At 48.5% G+C, this 18,758-nt stretch overlaps 1 protein-coding gene across 1 annotated transcript in view; it reads left to right on the forward strand.

Moving 5' to 3' along the window:
* The first annotated feature begins 230 nt into the window (after nucleotides 1-230).
* Nucleotides 231-18,758, forward strand: part of LOC116277021 (ankyrin repeat domain-containing protein 26-like) — a 37,261-nt gene continuing 18,733 nt past the window's right edge. The window contains exons 1-5 of the mRNA XM_072955179.1: nucleotides 231-275; nucleotides 10,114-10,241; nucleotides 12,338-12,392; nucleotides 14,635-14,754; nucleotides 18,036-18,223. Of these exons, the coding sequence (XP_072811280.1) occupies nucleotides 14,743-14,754; nucleotides 18,036-18,223 (200 nt within the window). The 5' untranslated portion in view covers nucleotides 231-275; nucleotides 10,114-10,241; nucleotides 12,338-12,392; nucleotides 14,635-14,742. The remainder of the gene's footprint in view (nucleotides 276-10,113; nucleotides 10,242-12,337; nucleotides 12,393-14,634; nucleotides 14,755-18,035; nucleotides 18,224-18,758) is intronic.

Consider the following 18,758-nt stretch of genomic DNA (forward strand, 5'->3'; position numbering starts at 1 on the left):
AGATGTTTACAAGATGTAGTGTGATCGATCGTCTTAACTTTTTTCATTTTAAGACAACTCTAATGCTGTTGTATGTCATTGAATGTCAGCTTGAACGTGGGATTTTGTGTTCGTCATTCAGATCTCCCTTAGGGCCCGCTGATCGTAAGCACAGAAATGATGCCTGCTTAGTACTTTGCTGAGATCTCCTTTCTTTCCATTTTCATGGTTAGAGAAAAACATTCCGTGTCCACAAATCAGGATTTATTCATAGAGGTTGCAAGTCCAAGATCAAGGTAAGGATCTACAGCTTAGTCTTCAAGAAATATTACTACTCTCGGTTACCTTTTGCACTCACACCTTCATTTTAATATGCACTTGATTGTGGGTTAGTAAGACTCATTGTGGCAATGTGTTTTTTTTCCCTTTGTCTTAACTGTCTTTTAGTAGATTTTAAATACATTTTTGATATGAATATTGATACTTACTGACCAGATGGTTTCAGTAAGTCGGACTTGACTTTGACAGTGACCTAAGGTACTGAGAATAGGAGGAAAAAATTCCGTTGAACATTGATCTGTGAATTGCACTTTCAGAAGGATTTCAGTTATCCATGAATCTAAGCATAACTGCCACCATTTTATCAATAAGAACACTGAAAAACAGAGGAACAAATTTTAGATTTCTTGAAAGTAGCTCTTGAGTCTTCTAGTCTTTAGAATTATCTGGGGAACTTGAAAAAAAAGTAGTTGTTGTATATGCTCACTGTGAGCGGTCCCCAAAATTCTTAACAGATCAGTTTCAGAGTTTAGAAACTCTGATTTCAGGTAAGTTAGGAAAACTTGCACTGGAAAGATGGGCATGACCAACTGTCTGTGAACGCTGATGGAGGGCCCAGAGCTGTGGGAAGTGTGGACAGCTTCCACTGAAGGGGGCCTGAGCCCTGAACTTGCTCTCACTCCTGCTGACCGTAGTTCTTCAAAATAGGTAGAGCCCTAGGAAGATTTATTTCCATTTTCCTACATAACCTCTGTCCCTTTGCTTAAGTGACTTGCTGGAAGGAAGCCTGCACTCCCTGGAAGCCTGAGTGATTTTCCCCACGTGAGGAGCCGAGACTTGGCTGCACAGGCCGGGCACCTGCTCGGCCAGCCAGCACTTGGTCGAGCCCCTCCCGGGTCCTGGTTGCCCTGGGACTGGGCCAGGTTCATACTTCAGGGTAGGAGATGCGTTTTGTAATCCATGTCTCAGCTCAGCGTGGAGATGGGCGTGGTGACTGTTACGGGCACAGAAAGGCCCAGCTCAGGAGGACCAGGGAGGGCCTGTGAGGGGCGTCGCCTTAGCTGAGCTGGTGAGGAATCACAGGGCAGATGGAGGAGAGGGAGAAGAAAGGGCATTTGCCCAGAGAGGGTGGCCGTGGTAAGTGTGAACTTGGTGTGGGGGTGGGGTGGGGGGGTCCTGCAGAGACCAGGTTGTGGAGGGCCTCATGTGCCCTGGGGCTGGATGCAGAGGTGGGGGTGCAAGCCTGACGTTGGGGTGAGGGCAGCAGGGGTTCTGTCTAAGGTCTTCTGTCTAAAGGGGGTTCCAGAGCTTCACACCAGGGAAGAAGTAATGAAGAATGGTGACTAATTTGAACACTACTAAGTAAAAAATCACTGGCATTACTGGCGTATCTGGCACTGTGCTAAGTATTTCACCTGTGTTAATCCAGTTGGTGCTTGCAGTGACCTCGAGGCATGCACTACCTGACTTCCTGGTTCACAGGTGAGAAGTTGAAGGCACAGGGAGCTGCAGTAACTTTCCCGGCGTGTTGGGGGTGGAGCCAGGACTCCCCACCCCCACCAGCAGTTTTAAGGACGTGTAATTTACCCACCATAGAGCTCACCTGGTTAAGTGTGCACATCAGTGATTTTTTCAGTCAGTTTACGGAGTTGTGCAACCATTACAGCAAACCAATTTTAGAACATTTCCGTCACCTCAAGAAGATCTCTTGTGCCTATTTGTAGTCAGTCTCCATTCCCACCCCCAGCCTCAGGCAGCCACTAAAACACCTTCTGTTTTTCTGATTTGCCTTTTCTGGACATTTCCTGTGGATGGAATGGGATAATACTTAGTTTTTGCTTCTGGCTTCTGGCACACTTGGCATAATGTTTTGAGGTTCATCCGTGGAGCCTGTATCAGTAACACCCTTTCTATTGCTGAATTGTCTTCTGTTGCGCAGCTCTGTCACGTTCTGTTTATGCAGCCACCAGCTGCTAGACGCTGGGTTGTTTTCACCTGCTGCCATGACCATTTGTGTGTAAGTGTTCGTGTGGCCATGTTTTCATTCCCCTCGGGTACATACTTAGGAGTGCTATTGGCTTTTATGATATGTTTAACCTTTTAAGAAACTCCCACACTCTTTTCCAAAATGTCTGCGCCGTTTCCCCTGTCCATCCACAATGCCTGAGGGGTCTGATGTCTCTACACCCTCACCAACGCTTGCTGTTTGTGCTTTGCTGTCACGGCCGTTCTGGTGGGTGTGCAGCCATGTCTCATTGCGGCTCTGATTTGTGTTTCTCGAGTAGCTAATGATGAGCATCTTGCCATGTGTTTGTAGATCATTCGTGTGTCTTCTTTGGTGAAATGACTATTCAGATCTTTTGCTTACCTTTTAATTGGGTTTTCTTATTTTGGAAAAGAGTTCTTTAAAATACTCTGGATACAAGTCCTTTATAAGACATATGGTTTGAAGATGTTTTCTCCTGGTCTGTGACATATCTTTCCCGTTTCTTAATGTTGTCTTTTGAACTGTGAATGTTTTTAATATTAATGAGGTCCGGTTTATTATTTTTTTCTTCATGGATTATGCTTTTAGTGTTGTGTCTCTCTCCCTAACCCAGGGTCATAAATGATTTTCACCGATGTTTTATTCCAGAAGTTTTATAGTTTTAGCTCCTACATATGGGTCTATGAGCCATGTTGAATTATTGTATAAAGTGTGAGGTAAAGATCGAAGTATATGTGGATTTCCAGTGGTCTCAGTACCATGTGTTTAAAAGACTATGCTTTCCCCAACTGAATTTTCTTGGTACCTGTGTCAAAAATCAATTGACCATATATGTAAGTACTCTAAGTTTTGAAATCAGGAAGAAATCATCCTCCAACTTGGTTCTTTTTCAAATTGTTTTGGCTATTCTGGGTCCTTTGCTTTTCTGTATAAATTTTAGGATGAGCTTGTTAGTTTCTGCCAAAAAAACAAAAAACAAAAAAACCTGTTAGGATTCTGATAGGTATTGTTTTGAATCTGTAGATCAATTCAGGAACCTTAACAATGTTGAGTCTCCCATAAGCATTGCATGTCTCTCCATTTATTTTGATCTTTAATTTCTCTTAGCACGGTTTTGTAGTTTTAGTCTTGCACATCCTTTGTTAAAGTTATTCCTAAGTGTTTTATTTTTCTTCCTCTTGTAAATAGAATTGTTCTCTTCAGAGCTGATGTACTTCAACATCCCCTGTACTGTTGCGGGGAGAAGAAGGCTCAAGGTTGACTTGCACGGCTCCCAGCTTGAGTGGGTAGGGTGGATAGTGGGCCACCATCCGATGAAAAGGACTCAGGAGAAAGGGGCAGATTAGATTTGGTGAGGAAGTGGCTTCTGTTTTGATGTGTAGGATATGAGGAATAGGGGACTGACGGGTCATGCTGTCTGACAGTTCCAGAGAGATTTGTTTGTGATAGAGAAAAATTGGAAATAACCAGAATGTCTGTCAGTCGAGGATAGGTGAAATTACAGTATAACCGTATAAAAGAATGTTAATACTGTTCACCCATTAAAACTACAGAGCCATGCTGATACGGACTGACCTGGAAAGATGTCTGGTTGATTGCTAAGTGAACCAAGCTACAAACAGCATTCACTTAGCCATTGGCTTTCCGGCTCCCACCTTCGCCTCAGGCCCACCTTGAAGCTGACTCAGCATCATGGTGCTGAAGTTCATGGGTTGTGTGGGGACAGGGTGGCTCATTATAGATTTGGGGATGGGGGCTGTCAAGGAGGACCAGGGAAGTTGTACGCACACGAGGCTTCGAAGCCTGAAGGACAGATGGTGAAGAAGGTTTTAGAACCGATGGGCAGGCCCCTGGGATGCAAGAAGGAGCCACGCTGAAGTGAGACAGGGAGCTGAGGAGGGGGAAGGACCCCTGACGGGGTGGGGGGGCCCCGGTCGGCGGGAATCAGAGGTGAGAGCGAGGCGGAGCGTGGACCTCCCACTTGGGTCACCTACTAAAGGCCCCGACCGAGGGGGCCTGGCAGGCCTTGGGGTGGAGCTCAGCAAGTGCCGACCGCGGTGGAGAGGCCTGCAGCCTGCCGCTCCCTCCCTGCAAACAGCCCGCTCCTTCCCTTGCTGGTCCTCCAGTGGGGGATGGGGGGACAGGGAAATCAGAGCAGTCCCTGGGGCTCCCCTGGGAGGCAGCAGGTGGTCCCAGCCGGGAGCCCTGAGCCCAGGACACCAAGTGGAAGCCACACCCTGATTGAGGCTGGTGCGACCTGGGATGAAGGGGCACTTTGTCATTTTCCCAGGGAAGCTGAAGATCAAAGTGTTGCCCTGTGAGTGAAAGAAAGGCAATAATAGTTGTTTCTGAAAGGCAGGCCTCTCAGAAGTGTGAAGACCTGGAGAGACAGGGAGTCAGCTCGCCCACCGCCAGTCTCCTGCTGAGCACGTGGATGTGGACTTGATGTTGGACTTGGTCTGTTTAAACGTCTGTGTGGGAAGCCCGTCTCCTCCCTGCCTGTCCCCCCAGAAACAATGGTGGGTGTTTATGATTCCAGAAAGCGGTGGGGAGGTTGTAAACCTGGACTTGGCTCATCTTTTTAAAATCTCTGGATGTCCCATTAGCCTGGGATAGTCTATTTTGGATTTCATGGCTCAGTAAAATATTCTCCAAAATTTGTGGCACTGTTACAGAAATGTCCATTTGTATTTTGTCAAATATATTTATTAAGAGAAAAATACCTTAAAGAATGTTGCTAACACAAAAAAAGGAAGTAAGAGCATAAACTGAGAAAAACGGACAGTCTTTTAAACTGAATATAGTTGGCTTTTTAAAAATCCACTATGTTGACCTTTCTTTTAAAAAAAAATTGTCACAGCAGACTGGTGAAAACTCTGTGACTCTGTGTGGCTCAGCCCTGGTGCACACATCAGAATTCAAAGGCCACTGAATTAGTGTTTGTTTGAACACCAGATGATATGATTAGATTGTGTGGTTTGTAGGAAATTAAATCTTTACCTAAACCGGATGCTAAGCTTCTGCTCGGAATCAATATACTAATAGAAGTCCTTGGAAACTAATAAACATACCATTACTATTAATTTATGGATAGGTTGTTGACAGATAACCTCAGAGAAGGAATCCAGGCTTGAAACAGCTTTTGTAATGCCAGGTGAAGTGTGTGAGTTTAATCAGAGTCCTGAGAAGGAGTATCTGTGTAGTGTATTAAAAAAAACCCGACTGCATCGGAGTTGGGTCTGAGAGAAGCCAAGAGGAGGCAGGAAAACTAGAAACTAATTGAAGCTGATACAAGAAATTAAGATCCATGCAAAGAAAACCAGATATTCTAAGATGAAATGTGTTGGTGGGAAGCAGGGACAACTTACCAACTTAGAATCTGGTCACCTGGCATCTTCTCCTGAGGACAAGAGGCCAGAAGGAACTGGCCCAACTAACTAAGGAATCTTCCACACACAGGATGGCAGGGCTGGAATACTGCCGTTGGGGACCCTCTCAGGACGGGAGGCCACACTCTGGACTCAAGCCAGGCAGTCCCTGAAGTTATGCCCTTTGCAGGGTAGAAGGTTTACAGATGAAGAAGCGAGCCCAGAATTGTCCAGTGTCTTACCCAGGGCCTCACCTTTCCTTGTTGCTGCTCTGTCCCGAAGTGGATTGAAGATGCCAGTCCAGAGTTGGATGCCCTCTGCCGGCAGCTGGACCGCCCTCGGCCTGAGAGAGAAAGGAGGATGAAGACCAAGTGATGTGTAAAACCAACCAACCAGCGAACCCTGGCACAGATACTCAAGAAATGACACTATGGGTGAGGAGAGCCCAGCCGGACTGAGGGTTTCCCTGCATCACTGTGTGGACTGGCCTGTGCAGTGGTGCCCCGAGTCACTCACACAGTGTTTGTGCCCGTAACTGTCCATCAAAATAAAGTCACATTTTGTTCGCTATGCATTCAATTAAAGAACAAAAATTCTTAGTTGACGTCTTCATAACGCTTGCTGGATTAAGGTAATAACGTTCTACTAACCGCACAATATCAAGTTGTAGCTTGAAAACCCAACCTGGATTCTGTCCTTTTCCTGCTTTAAAAGCCTTCAGTGGCTCGCCACGGCCGCCGCATTAAATACCCATCGTTCAGCCCAGCTTTCACGGCTGTCTGTGACGCGTGCCGTGAACTTGCTTTCAGCAGGGTTTTCCCGTCTGTGCTTTCTGGGGCCCCAGAGTCTCTGGAAATGACTCAGGCCGCAGTGAGTTCGGAAGTAGCAAAGTTGGGTGTTGGTGTGAAAGTGAGTCGGGCTTTGCTGGCTGAGAGATCACCAGTGGGGTACAGCTGACCCAGCTTCATGGGTTGCAGGTTTCAGTAGCTTAAGTCGATACTCTGAACTCCACAGGCCCTGCCGTGCAGTGGGAAGACCTTCCACGGTGCCGTGAAGGATGTCACCCACCAGGCTATGGGCAGAATTACAAAGCGTGGTTTGCCTTTATGTCCCCCACACCCTCCCTGTCCATCCGCTGTTGCTTTGTACCCCACCACCCCATATCTTAGAGACTTACCACCTGGTATAACTTCCCTTGAGAACCCCAGCATCATATGTGTATTTAAATACAGATACCGAATCTCAGTTACGAGTCACTATTAAGTGGCCTGGATTTTTCATAGACCTTGCTTTTCATCCAATTTTAAGTCACACAGAATTTTTGAGGAAACAGTTTTAATGGGGAGTTGGACTGTACCATCTGTTACCCAGGTCACTTGTTCTGAAACTTTAATTTGCATAGAAATCACCTGGGGATCTTGTTGAAATGCAGGTTTGATTCTGTAGGTCTGCAGTTTGCTCTAGGATTCTCTAATCCTTATAAGCTCCCGGGTGACGTTGACTCTGCTAGACTGGGGACCACACTGTGAGTTACAAGGATCAAGTCCAAGTTCCCTTGAGCAGTCAGGGTTCCTATGCCCCCTGATACCCACACCCAAGGGCCAAGCAGTTTCCTGGGCCAGAGGCAGCTGCCCAGCACGAAGCGCACAGTCGTTGCCTTGGAGAGCTTATGGGCATAAACGAGATGGCGGGGTGTGTCCGCCACGTCTCTGCAGACTTCAGTCCTTTCCCAGGTCCAGACCCCTGGGAGGCGCTCATCTGGCTGCTGGAGATGGTGTTTCTCCTCTCCAGAAGGCAATTCAGCAAGTCCTCCAGGGAAAAGGGTAAATGCTACCTTGGGAGCTTCCTGAGCAGCTTCCAGCGAGTGGAGGGGTTGCCTGCGGGTATTTCCTCCTTAACACATCACTTTTCTTCCAGCCACGTATGCAGACAGACCGGGCCGTTCAGCACAAGTACTCCCGTGGATGACACCCACTCTCGTTTACTTCCGGACGCGCATTTCTGTGGGGAAGGGAGAGGATGAAATTCAGCTAGCCCAAGCTGTGGATTGGGACTTATAACCCACCTAATTCCTTGATTAAGCTAGTAATTAAGGCTGTGTCTTTGCCACCTGCTACGCCTGGGCCTCATGCCGTATGGCAGGATGGCAACTCTGACAAACCCATCCCTGTGGGATCCAGAGCTCCTGCCATGCTTGTTTCCAGCAAATCCGAAGTCATTGCTCTCCTGCCTCCCCCTCTGCACCCTCCCAGAGTGTGTTCTGAAGCCCGCATTGAGACAGGTCGCCAGCCCTTTGGGTTACAGGATGTGGCGTCTGCAGCAGACTTCATCTGAGCCTTACGGTGGCTGTCCCTTCTCTAAAGAGAAGCATTTGTGTCAACCATTTGGCACAGAAGCCAACCGCCTTTCTAGCCTGAGGGGTCTTAGCCTCCACTCCAGGGAGCAGCATGAGGGTTAGAGCTCAGAGATAAAGGAAAAATGGAGTCAAGACCCCTTTGCAGATTTGCCTCCATTACCTAGATGGATGTTCCATAAGTGTTCACTGAATGAATGAGTGAAAACAAATCAAGAAAGAAAAAGCTCTTGTATATGAACCATGGTGTCAACACCAAATACCTTAGTTGTTTTCCTGTTTCCTCACCAATTACGTGTAAGGCTCTGGTCTCAAACCTACTGGGGGTGTGTAGAGACAGCTGTGATGTTGTCCCCCGAGAAGGTGAAGAGGAACCCATGTCACGGGGCTGTGGCAGGTTCCTTAGCTGTTCCTCCTTCAGACGGTGGAGCTATGAGATCTGGTGGGTAGCAGAGTCTAGACTAAAACCCGTGTCCTGACACCAACCCCCTGCTCAGCACGCTTTCTAACCTGCCAAGCTGTTGACCCACCCAGGAACTAGGCACCACCCACATTTACCCCGCTGTGAGCGAGCCCATGAGTAAATTAACTCAGGGACCTGCCACTGACCACCCCCCAAAGCCAACGGGCCTCCCTCAGAACTAGCATCCCAGAAGGAAGACTTGATCTTGGAGCCTGCTCTCCTCTTCACCTTGGGCAAAAGTTTTTATCTGAAAAGTTCACCTCTGCCCCGTATATGATGGGGAAGGTGCCTCAGATCAGCAAAAGCAGGAGCCACAAACTAATGGTGACTACACTGTAGCTGCAAGAAGTGAAATATGAAGGAACAGGTACCCAAAGGGCCGTCGCACATCCCTTCCCTGCCAAGGAAGTACAGAGGCCTCCATTTTGGCGTAGAACCCAAGCAAGGCTCCACATTTGATCAGCCTGGATTTTTTGTAGGTCATTAGAGGCAAAGAAGTAGTGCTCTGTATCCCCTTCCTTTTTTCCTTCCTTCCCTCCCTCCCTTCAGTGAACAATTACTGAGCACCATGTATTTGGCACTGTTTCTAGGCGCTGGGAACAGAGCAGTGAACAGCAGCTCTGCACCATGGGGCTCACACGCCAGTGGGAGAAACAACAAGGCAAAGCCAACACATAGCGAAGTGGCTGGTGAGGAATAAGATTCAAGCCTGGAGAGGGACGGAGAGTGCTGGCAGGTGTGGTTTTAGCTAGGATAATTGGCAAAGACCCCTTGGGAGGATTTGACCTTTTGAAGGAGCTGAAGGAGCAAGTCATTTAGGTATTTGGAGAAGAGTCGGAACAGCAAGTGCAAATGTCCTGAGGCAGGAGTGGCTGATGTGCTTCAGGAACAATAGGAAGGCCAGTGAGGCTGAAGCTGAGAATATGTGAGGGGCTGCAGAATTGACAAGGGAGAAGGTCTGGGGCTGGATCATGAGATCGTGAGGTCATTAGCAGGATGGGAAATCATGGGAAGAGTTTGAGGGAAAAAAAAAAAAAAGAAATTGATGTGCCTTCCGTTTAAACATAGTTCTCCTGGCTGCTGGTTGAAGAGTGGGTCAGGTCATGTGGAAGGTGGGTCGCAGCAGGCTGGGGAGTTCGCACATCTTGGCTGTAAACTAAGGAGAGGTGACGAGAGCTTGGACAAGGGCAGATCAGTGAGGGGTGAGAAGTGGTCGATTCTGGATATATCTTAAAGACAGAACCAAAAAACCTTTGCTATTGAGTTGGGTGTGGGATGTGAGTGAAGGAAAGGAGATGGGGATGACTCTAGGTGTTTTGGGTTTTTTTTTTTTTTTTGGTTTTCTTTTCTTTTTCTTTGTTTCTTTTTATTTGGGTGAGTAACTCAAAGGATAGTGTGCCATTAACTGGGATGGGGAAGATGTGGGAGGAACAGGAAATACAGAGGCCTCAGTGTTGGGTGTATTAAGCTTGAGACAACATGGAATACGAGGAAGAACAGCCTGCATTTATTGAGCTCTTCCTGTGTGTCGGGCCCTGGGCAAAGCATCTTGCAGATACTGTCCTGTTTGGTCCTTGCACCAGCACTGTCATCATCTCTGTTTTAGGGATAAGAAAATCGGTAGTTGTGCCCATTCACAGCCTGACGAGACCTCCTGTCTAACTTTTCTGTCCTCACTGCGCAGTCGTGCTTGGTACCGGCTCATAGCACTGTTGATGAAGATGTGAGTTTTCTCCTTCTACCACTGAACAGTGAGAGATTATCAGCTTTGTTCTGCTCCTGGAGTCACATCGACGCTGCTTCCACACCCAAGTGAGTGAGTGAGCCTGCAGAACCTGCAGGCGCTGGCCGCAGGCCTGGACCGACAGCGCTGCTCGCCTGTGAGGGGAGAAGCCAAGGAATGGGGCCTAAGGGTGTGCCCAGACATGCAGTTCATCCATCGATCAGGCGTATGGTGGGTGCATGGGAGGCTGAAAAGCAGGGGCGTGGCGTGTTCAAGGTTAGCAACCAAGTGACCAACTAGGCTTCATAACCAGATGCATCAAAAATAGGAAGCATGAGCCAGCACTTGGGGTGAGCAGTGAGAAGTCAGGTGTGAGTGATGGAGAGGATGGCCGTTAAGGCTAGTCTGGGAGGCCAGGCGTGCTTTGCTGTTCCTGACTAGCTGGGAGAGTCCTGAAGAGGCCAGCGGTGTGTGCTGAGGAAGAGCTCCCCTTGTAACCCACTTAAGAAGTATGTTAGTTGTGTGTGTGCTGAGTAATGGATCACCCCGAACTAAGTGTCTGTTAACAACCATGATGGTCTCAGGAGCAGCTGAGGACATCTCAGAGGCTCTTCACTCCCACGTGTGGCGTCTGAGCTGGAGCAGCTGGAGCTTGCCATCCTCAGGCATTTCTGTCTGGGGGATCTCCACTCAGGGTCTTCCCAGCGTGGCATCTTCACAGCAGTGACACTTCCCAGGAGGAAGCTATGCCCCTTATGTGAGCTCACCTCAGGGGAGGGGCAGCCCTCTGGTCTGCTGCAGTCTGATTGTCAGAAGTCAGTGCCCACAGTTGGCCCTTTTTCACTGTAGTCTCCACCTATTTCTGGGAAATAAATCCAAGAATTTGTTGGCATGTTTTATAACCACATAGGAGCCTATGATATAGTCCGGGGACCTCATAATTACACCCGCCTAATTATATAAGGGACTTCCAGTGGAAAGTTTCCCGGTGCTTACCGTGCTTGGCAAGTCACGTCAGACACGTGGAGATGTGATGTGCAGGCGAGCGGTCCGATTTTCTGAGACTAAGTCCCGTATTTGTGTCATTACCAGGAAACCCCCAGGCCCGGAAACATCTTTTCCCCCTGGGGCTCAGGATGGTAACATCAGAGTAGGTGATAAAGTGGTTAATCCCACAGGGATGCAAAACAGTATTAGCAAGTCAGGAAACAGCAAGGAGGCTGAGCAGTAGACAAGAAGGAGGCCCTCACATCGCTGTCCTTCTGATTCGATACAGCAACAGACAATTCCAAATTCCTCTGAGGGACAGCGGTATTTGGGACCAACTAGACTAGCCAGCTGCCGCCGTGCCTGGTAAAGCCAGTTGTGGCTCTAGTCCTGGCACACCCAGACTGCTCACGCTGCTGACCCCAGTATGAAGGCACCTGGGGTTCCATGTGCGGAAGCAGGACTAGGGATAATTGCTTTGTTAGAGGGGAACTGAGAGTCCTAGTGAATTCAAGTGTACTTCCAAGCAGGGTCTGAAAGCCTCCTGTAAGGACACTGACTGCACCGTGGGGGGTTCGCCTGATGCCAGCTGATTGGGAAAAGCCATTCTGGGCCTAGCTTGAGTGAGCCCGGGGAGGGATAAGCAGGGACCCTGTACCTGGTACACTGGGGTTCCTGGGAAGACTTGTAGTCTCCTTACACTTGACTGAGTTTGTTCCCTGCACAGACTTTTGCTAAAGGCCACCGTGTCCCAGCGCGTGAGGCAGTTGCCAAAATGTAGTAGTGCTAACAGCTGGAGTTCCTGTCTGCTGCAGCTGAGCAACTACAGAGGAGCCTGAGTCCCACCAGAAGCAATTCCTTGGACTGTTCGGCGCTGCCTGGAAATGGGTCCCGGCACCCCCCCCCCCCCCCCCGCAGAGTCGACTGGCTGGCAAAGGCTTGCTGACACTGGGGGACTTTCCACTTCAGGGCCTGGCACTGTGACCGACTTCCCAGCATCTCAGTCTGGGCAGATTCCCATGAGATCAGACCCCATACCCACATCTCTGATTTTGTGAAGGTGGAGTGTAGTTTGGCAAAAGGTATTATGCAAAAATCAATAAGTAAAGAAACTTACAAGGGAGAAAAGAGAACATGAGCATAAAATTTGGAAAACGGAACTCAATAAAAGTAGTTTTTTTTACTTCTGTTGAAACAGGATTTCTCAGAGCCTTTCCTGTGCCACCACGCCATGTGATCGTCCAGAAGGACAGGTAACATTTCTACGTATTTGACCATCAGGACCATTTTCCTGGGATCACCTTGGGTTACTCAGTTTTCCAGTGACAGCTTTGGGCCACCTCCTACGTTGCCTTTCTCTGGAAACCATTACCCCTAAATCTGTACTGTTAGTTGTTTCCAGCAGCTAATGAAAGGTTTCACTTTGTGCATGAGCCGGGGGCGTAAAAGCCAGTGATGATTCTTTCTCACTTTGGCACTTGAAGTTACACAAGGGTACACTTTTTAAAGTTAATGGGAGTGTTGCACACAATCATGAAAATTGTAACTGTGCAAGATTATCTGGTTTTTCAAAATCAGAAAGGAAACTTGCATTGCCGAAACACAGTCCACAGAATTATAAAAATAACCTTCGATGCCCTTCACTTGGAATAACTGACAGTTAAAGGTTTAGCACTTAAATGCTGTTTTCAGTTATATGCTAGGTTACCTGAAATCTAAACGTGGTGCTTGAAACTTAATCTTCTCATTGCCTGGTTTCTGTAAGTAATTGATTTTAGAGCCAGATGAGGATGGATGATCTGAGAGCTTTAAGTAAATCCTGCTGCCTGGACCCCTACCACCTGAATGGGTGTTAGTTGGTCTGGCTGGGGTGGGGTCTGAGTCAGGATGGTGAAAAGCTTTCCCAGGTGATTTGAATTTGCAGCCAAGGTGTGAATCACTGTAGCATTGCAGTGGTGCACATCTGGCTGGACTGTCAGCTGGGGGTGGGGGGGCGGGATCCGAAAAACACTGCTGCCTAGGCCCTGTTGCCAGAAATTCTGCTTTTAACTGTTCTAGATGAGAAACCACACATGAGAAAAACAAAACAAACAAAAACTCACCAGGTGATTCTGTCATGCAGCCAGGATTGAGACACACTGTAGAGAAAGGTAGTAGACTATAAACTGTTCTAGGAGAACTTTGTCATCGTTTAAATGTTTCAGGAAGCCTTTCCACTTGGGCTATTACATGATTTCAACTTACTGCATAACCACCAGGTTCTCAGTGTCTTACATTTGATTGGAAATTTGTCGTCTTTGGCCACTGCGTTAATGTTGTCTCTATTAGGAGTGCGGGATGGCCATTGACTCTAGGTAAAGAATCACTGAATCTCCAGTAGCCATTTGTGTGTTTTAGTATTTTTATATTGGAGTTCAATTTTTAAAATATTTTTGGAATAAATTAGGCAGTTGAGAAAAAGTGCCTGTAACAGGCTGGGCTGTTTTTCGTGCACGGCGTGGAGGGACTGCTCCTCAGGTTCCGGAACCACTGGCTCTGACTTTAATGCTTCACTGATGCACAGGGAGGGGAGAACTTGCTCCCTGGTGTCTCCGATCTCACCGTTGATTTTCTGTTCTGAGGTGGTGACCTTGGGTTCACTTGAGAGCCTTGTAACCTCCTCACACACTTCTTGAGTCCATACTAATAACAGACATAAGTGTTCTGGTGTGAGAATGAACTGAAACCTTTAAATTTAAATGATAACTAGCCTTGTGCTTGTGAGCCTCTTTTTTTCTTGCCCAGTAATTTAAAAAATGAATTTCTTTGTGGTGGTATTCTGTCTTACTTAAGGCTGACTGCCATCCTGTAGTAGCTGTCTTCATATAATTAATACTGATAATGAATTAATGAGTTAATAAAACTTACTGCTATAGACGGATTGTATACAATCTCAGAATATATTTCTAGGTACCAATCAGAAATAGCTAAGTTTTTTTCCACATTTTACTTTTCTCCTACTAGAGTGTGGAAGTGGTAGGAGCTAGGAACCCAAGTGCGCCTGTAGTGGCATTAACAGCCCCAAATGAGGATTCTTTAAAGGAGAGTTAGATGGTGAAGCACCTGATATTGCAAAAGTCTGTACATTTTCTGGGAGAAAGATCTAAAGCTTTCTCATACTTCTAAAAGGTCTCTGGCCTCCAAAATATTGAGAACCATTGAATTGAGATTAGAACAATATGCTTTTTTTTTTCCTTTTCTGAGTTGACTGGGGAAATGTGTCATGCATGTGTGTGTCTGTGTGTGTGACTGTCCTGTGGGATCACAGGATGCCCTAGGAAATTGTGAATTTCCTGACACTAGTATATTTAGAAAAAACACTCTTGGCAGAGGGCGCTGTACTGGATTACCCCCAAAGGTATCTTCATGTTCTATGATTATGAAATTTAAAATGACATGGAGTTGTTGGTAATTGATCATGATAATTGACTGATCCCCTCCCGCCCGCCGCTGTAGAATTCGCCATCTGCTGTGGTAGCTCATGTTCTGGATCCTCAGCCGGGACAGCGGATTCTGGATTTGTGTGCGGCCCCTGGAGGCGAAACCTTACACGTTGCGGCACTGATGCAGGATCAGGTGAGACCGCCCTTACCTTCGATCTCTCCCCTTGTGCTGGGCGCAAGGATTTGTTGTGTTTTGTTTTTATACAAAGGCATTTGTTTAAACAAGCACTCCTGGAAGAAGTGCTTGTCTGAGTGACCTGCAGTGTGCTGGGCAGAGGGGTGTGCTGGGCAGAGGGGTGTCTGGGCAGAGGGGTGTGCTGGGCAGAGGGATGTCTGGGCAGAGGGGTGTGCTGGGCAGAGGGATGTGCTGGGCAGAGGGGTGTGCTGGGCACAGGGGTGTGCTGGGCAGAGGGGTGTGCTGGGCAGAGGGATGTGCTGGGCAGAGGGGTGTGCTGGGCACAGGGGTGTGCTGGGCAGAGGGATGTCTGGGCAGAGGGGTGTGCTGGGCAGAGGGGTGTCTGGGCAGAGGGGTGTGCTGGGCAGAGGGGTGTCTGGGCAGAGGGGTGTGCTGGGCAGAGGGATGTGCTGGGCAGAGGGGTGTGCTGGGCACAGGGGTGTGCTGGGCAGAGGGATGTCTGGGCAGAGGGGTGTGCTGGGCAGAGGGGTGTCTGGGCAGAGGGGTGTGCTGGGCAGAGGGGTGTCTGGGCAGAGGGGTGTGCTGGGCAGAGGGGTGTCTGGGCAGAGGGGTGTGCTGGGCAGAGGGGTGTCTGGGCAGAGGGGTGTGCTGGGCAGAGGGGTGTGCTGGGCAGAGGGATGTGCTGGGCAGAGGGGTGTGCTGGGCACAGGGGTGTGCTGGGAAGAGGGGTGTGTTGGGAAGAGGGGTGTGCTGGGAAGAGGGGTGTGCGTTCAGTGGAGGTGCCAGAATTGCTTCCTTTGGGTGCTGATATTGACCGGTTGAGGATAAGTACATTTTTTCAGGCCTGAATTATGTGCTCTGAATGCTTGTTTTCTCCGTGCTGTTAGACGTTACTCATTCCACCTCAGCCTAATCAGCTGATCAGATTTGGGGTGTCACTGACTTATTTGTAATACCCTTCTTGTTAAAATCTGATGTAAAATATACTCGCATTTCAGAGTGAACGCTGAATGAGATGTTTGAGAATCTCCATCATTTTGCGGAACTAGACTCAGTGAGGAGGAAAGAAGGAGAAAAGAGAGCAGAGCGGTGGGGGTGGGGGCGGGGTGTCTTGGTGGAGCAGGTTTGCAGGGCCCGACAGGACTTCACCTTTACTCCCGTGATGGGAAGTCACTGGATGTTTTCAGCAGAGGAGTGACGTTGGCCTCTTCGCTGCTTACCTTGGCTGTGACTTTGAAAACAGGCCGTCAGAGGGCAAGGGCGGAAGCAGAGAGACATTTACGAGACAGTAAACCGTGGAGGTGGTAAGAAGTTGGTCAGCATCTGGATGTGTTCTTAAGGTGGAGCTGTTGGCCTTGTCGATAGACTGGATGTGGGTTGTGAAAATGAAAGAGTTACTGGGTTTTCGGCCAGAGGAACTGGAAAGATGGAGCTGCTGGGTAGGGATGACTATTGGGAAGAGCAACTTTTACAGGGAAAAATCAGAGGTTGAGTTGTAGATATATTAACGTGAAGTCCTGTTAGACTTCCAAGACATGACGTTGAGAGGCAGTGGGTATTTGAGTCTGGAATACAGGAGGGAGGTCTTGGTTGGAAATGGCAGTTTGGAAGTTGTCAACTTGTCGAGAACACATAAAGCCCTAAGGCAGGTGGGGGCGGCAGCAGAAGGTAGCAGAGGCCGGAAGACTGAGCCCCAGGGGTGCTGAGTGCCAGCACTCGGGGGCTGGGACTGAGAAGCCCGGCCAGGGCCGTCGGAGGAAACCAGAGCAGCCTGAGAGCCGGGGAGCCCCGTGAGGAAAGGGCTTCGGGAAGTCGGGGAGAGCAGCGGCAGGGGAGAGGACTGAGAGCTCCCTGTGGCGTCAGAACCTGGTGGGTGGTGGGGGACCCTGTCGTGAGCAGTTGCAGTGAGTGGGCAACCTTGCTTGGATGGAAAATGAGAGGAATCAGAGGAAGCGAACGGGAACAGCTCCTTCGCAGGGGCAGGAGGCGTGTGTGCCGGAGAGCAGAGAAACGGGGCCATAGTGGGAGGGTGAGCGCATCTTTTTTTTTCAAGGTGAGGGAAATAACAGTATATGCTACTAGAAAAGATAGCTTAAAAGGGGAAGTTAGTAACACCACATTCCCTTAGGTCAGGGGAGTTGCAGGCGAGGGCAGGTGTGGGCCCAGAAATGCCCCTGAGAGAGTCAGCTTCAAAACACTTGCCAGGTCCAGTCCACTCAAGACCAGCTCCCAGGAGTGTCAGCCACTTAGGAACTCTGCCGCCCCCTGCAGTTTTGACCCTGGCAGGGCCAGAAGCCATAATTAGCCAGCTGAGGGAGGAAGGATGGAGGTAGGCAGGAAGAAGAGGCCTGCCCTGCCTTCCACCCCTCCTGCAAGTGGTCAGCCAGCAGCCTGGCCTCGCTGAGTAACTGACGTGGTGTTTTTGTAGTTACGTGGTTAAAAAGTTCTCAAATGTTATACCATGCTCCTAAATAAATCTTGGACTGATTAAAAATTTAATTGGTGGAAATAAAAGCAAAAAATAAAAGTGAAGAACGCGTCTAAACGTAAGGCTGAGCCACAGAGCAGGGGCAGCAGGCATGCGGAAGCATTTTCACTTCATCTGGAGAGTGTGTATTGGTTCCTCAAGTTTGTACTTAATGATACATATTGCCACAATCTCTGAAACCATGAAAACAGCTTTCTGCTGTTTGCATCTGCTAAATTCCCTGGAGACTGGCTGGGGCCCAGAGGGATGTGGAAAGGAATAAACTGAGGGGTAAGGAGATGTAGAGATTTTGGCGGGGGTGGGGAGCGCTGGGGGACTAGGCCTTCGGCATCCTGTGGTTCCACCCCACTCTAACCACAGTCGCATACAAACATGACTTTCTCAGGGGCAAGCCTCACTTCTGGGAATGTCCCGAAACACTCAGCCCCCTAGCACCAACATTTGAAGGGAATCCAAAGTGGCCCACAAGCAACCGCAGAGATTTGAAACACCTCAGGCTCCCACGTGCGCACCAGGCACACTGGGCCTCCGGGCCTCTGTGCCCGCTCACAGGGACACTGGCTCTGGAGGGACAATTGAGGGACAGTTGAGGGTCAGTGCTGTTGCTAGGCTATGACTGTTATGGACAGAACATTTGAAGTCATAGAGCTTTGCAGCCAAGGTGTGGCAGCAAGACCTCTGTGGCTCTGTAGCACCAGTGCTGAGATCGGAAGGTGGCAAGAGGCCAGGAGGGAAGTGAGCGATGTTGGAAGGCAATAGGCCAGATTATGAAAAAAGTTTTTAACTTCAGGAGCCGGAGGATCTCCAGCAGCCGGCAGGGAGACTGCTGGAATCGTCAGAACCCCGTGCCTGGGTGTCAGTCCACGATAGCGAGCTAAAGCAGCTCCACAGAGCTGCATGTATAGGCGGTAGTTACACAGTGGAGGAGTTGCTGTCATGCAAGAAAAGTCTCATGAACAGCAGAGACGGGAAGAACAGGTAACAGCGGCGGGGCGGGGCGGGCCTGGGAGCAGCCCCCGGCCAGACCCCCCTGTCAGTTTTCCCTCCGAGGCTCCTGGAAACTGACACGGGGCCCAGGGCCCCGCAGACGTGCTGGGCGGCAAAAGCTTTAGCTGGTTTTGGGCCCGCTCATGATTCCCCTTACAGAGCACTTTACTGATAGTTTTTACGTGATTGAACTGCATATCAATAATGACAGCAACAAAATTAAATGTAATAAAACAGCATCTTGTTTTTAATGTGCACATTTTTTATACCATCATATTATATATTATATATTCATATGGAAATAAAAAATAGTAAAATAAATGATTATTAATATTGTAAAAGTTTGTAAAGTTTTAGTTGTGTCCTTATGAAAATAAAGGCAAAAATAGCAAATGCAAGTGACTGTTACTATTGCAAAAGTATTGCTTTCCTTTCTAAAAGTTTAAAAAGACTGAACTCTCCAACTATATTTTTTCATTCTTTCAATCCATTTATTCATCAAATATAACTTGAATACCTATTATGT

Source organism: Vicugna pacos, chromosome 35 (assembly GCF_048564905.1).
Source record: "Vicugna pacos chromosome 35, VicPac4, whole genome shotgun sequence".
Taxonomy (NCBI): domain Eukaryota; kingdom Metazoa; phylum Chordata; class Mammalia; order Artiodactyla; family Camelidae; genus Vicugna; species Vicugna pacos.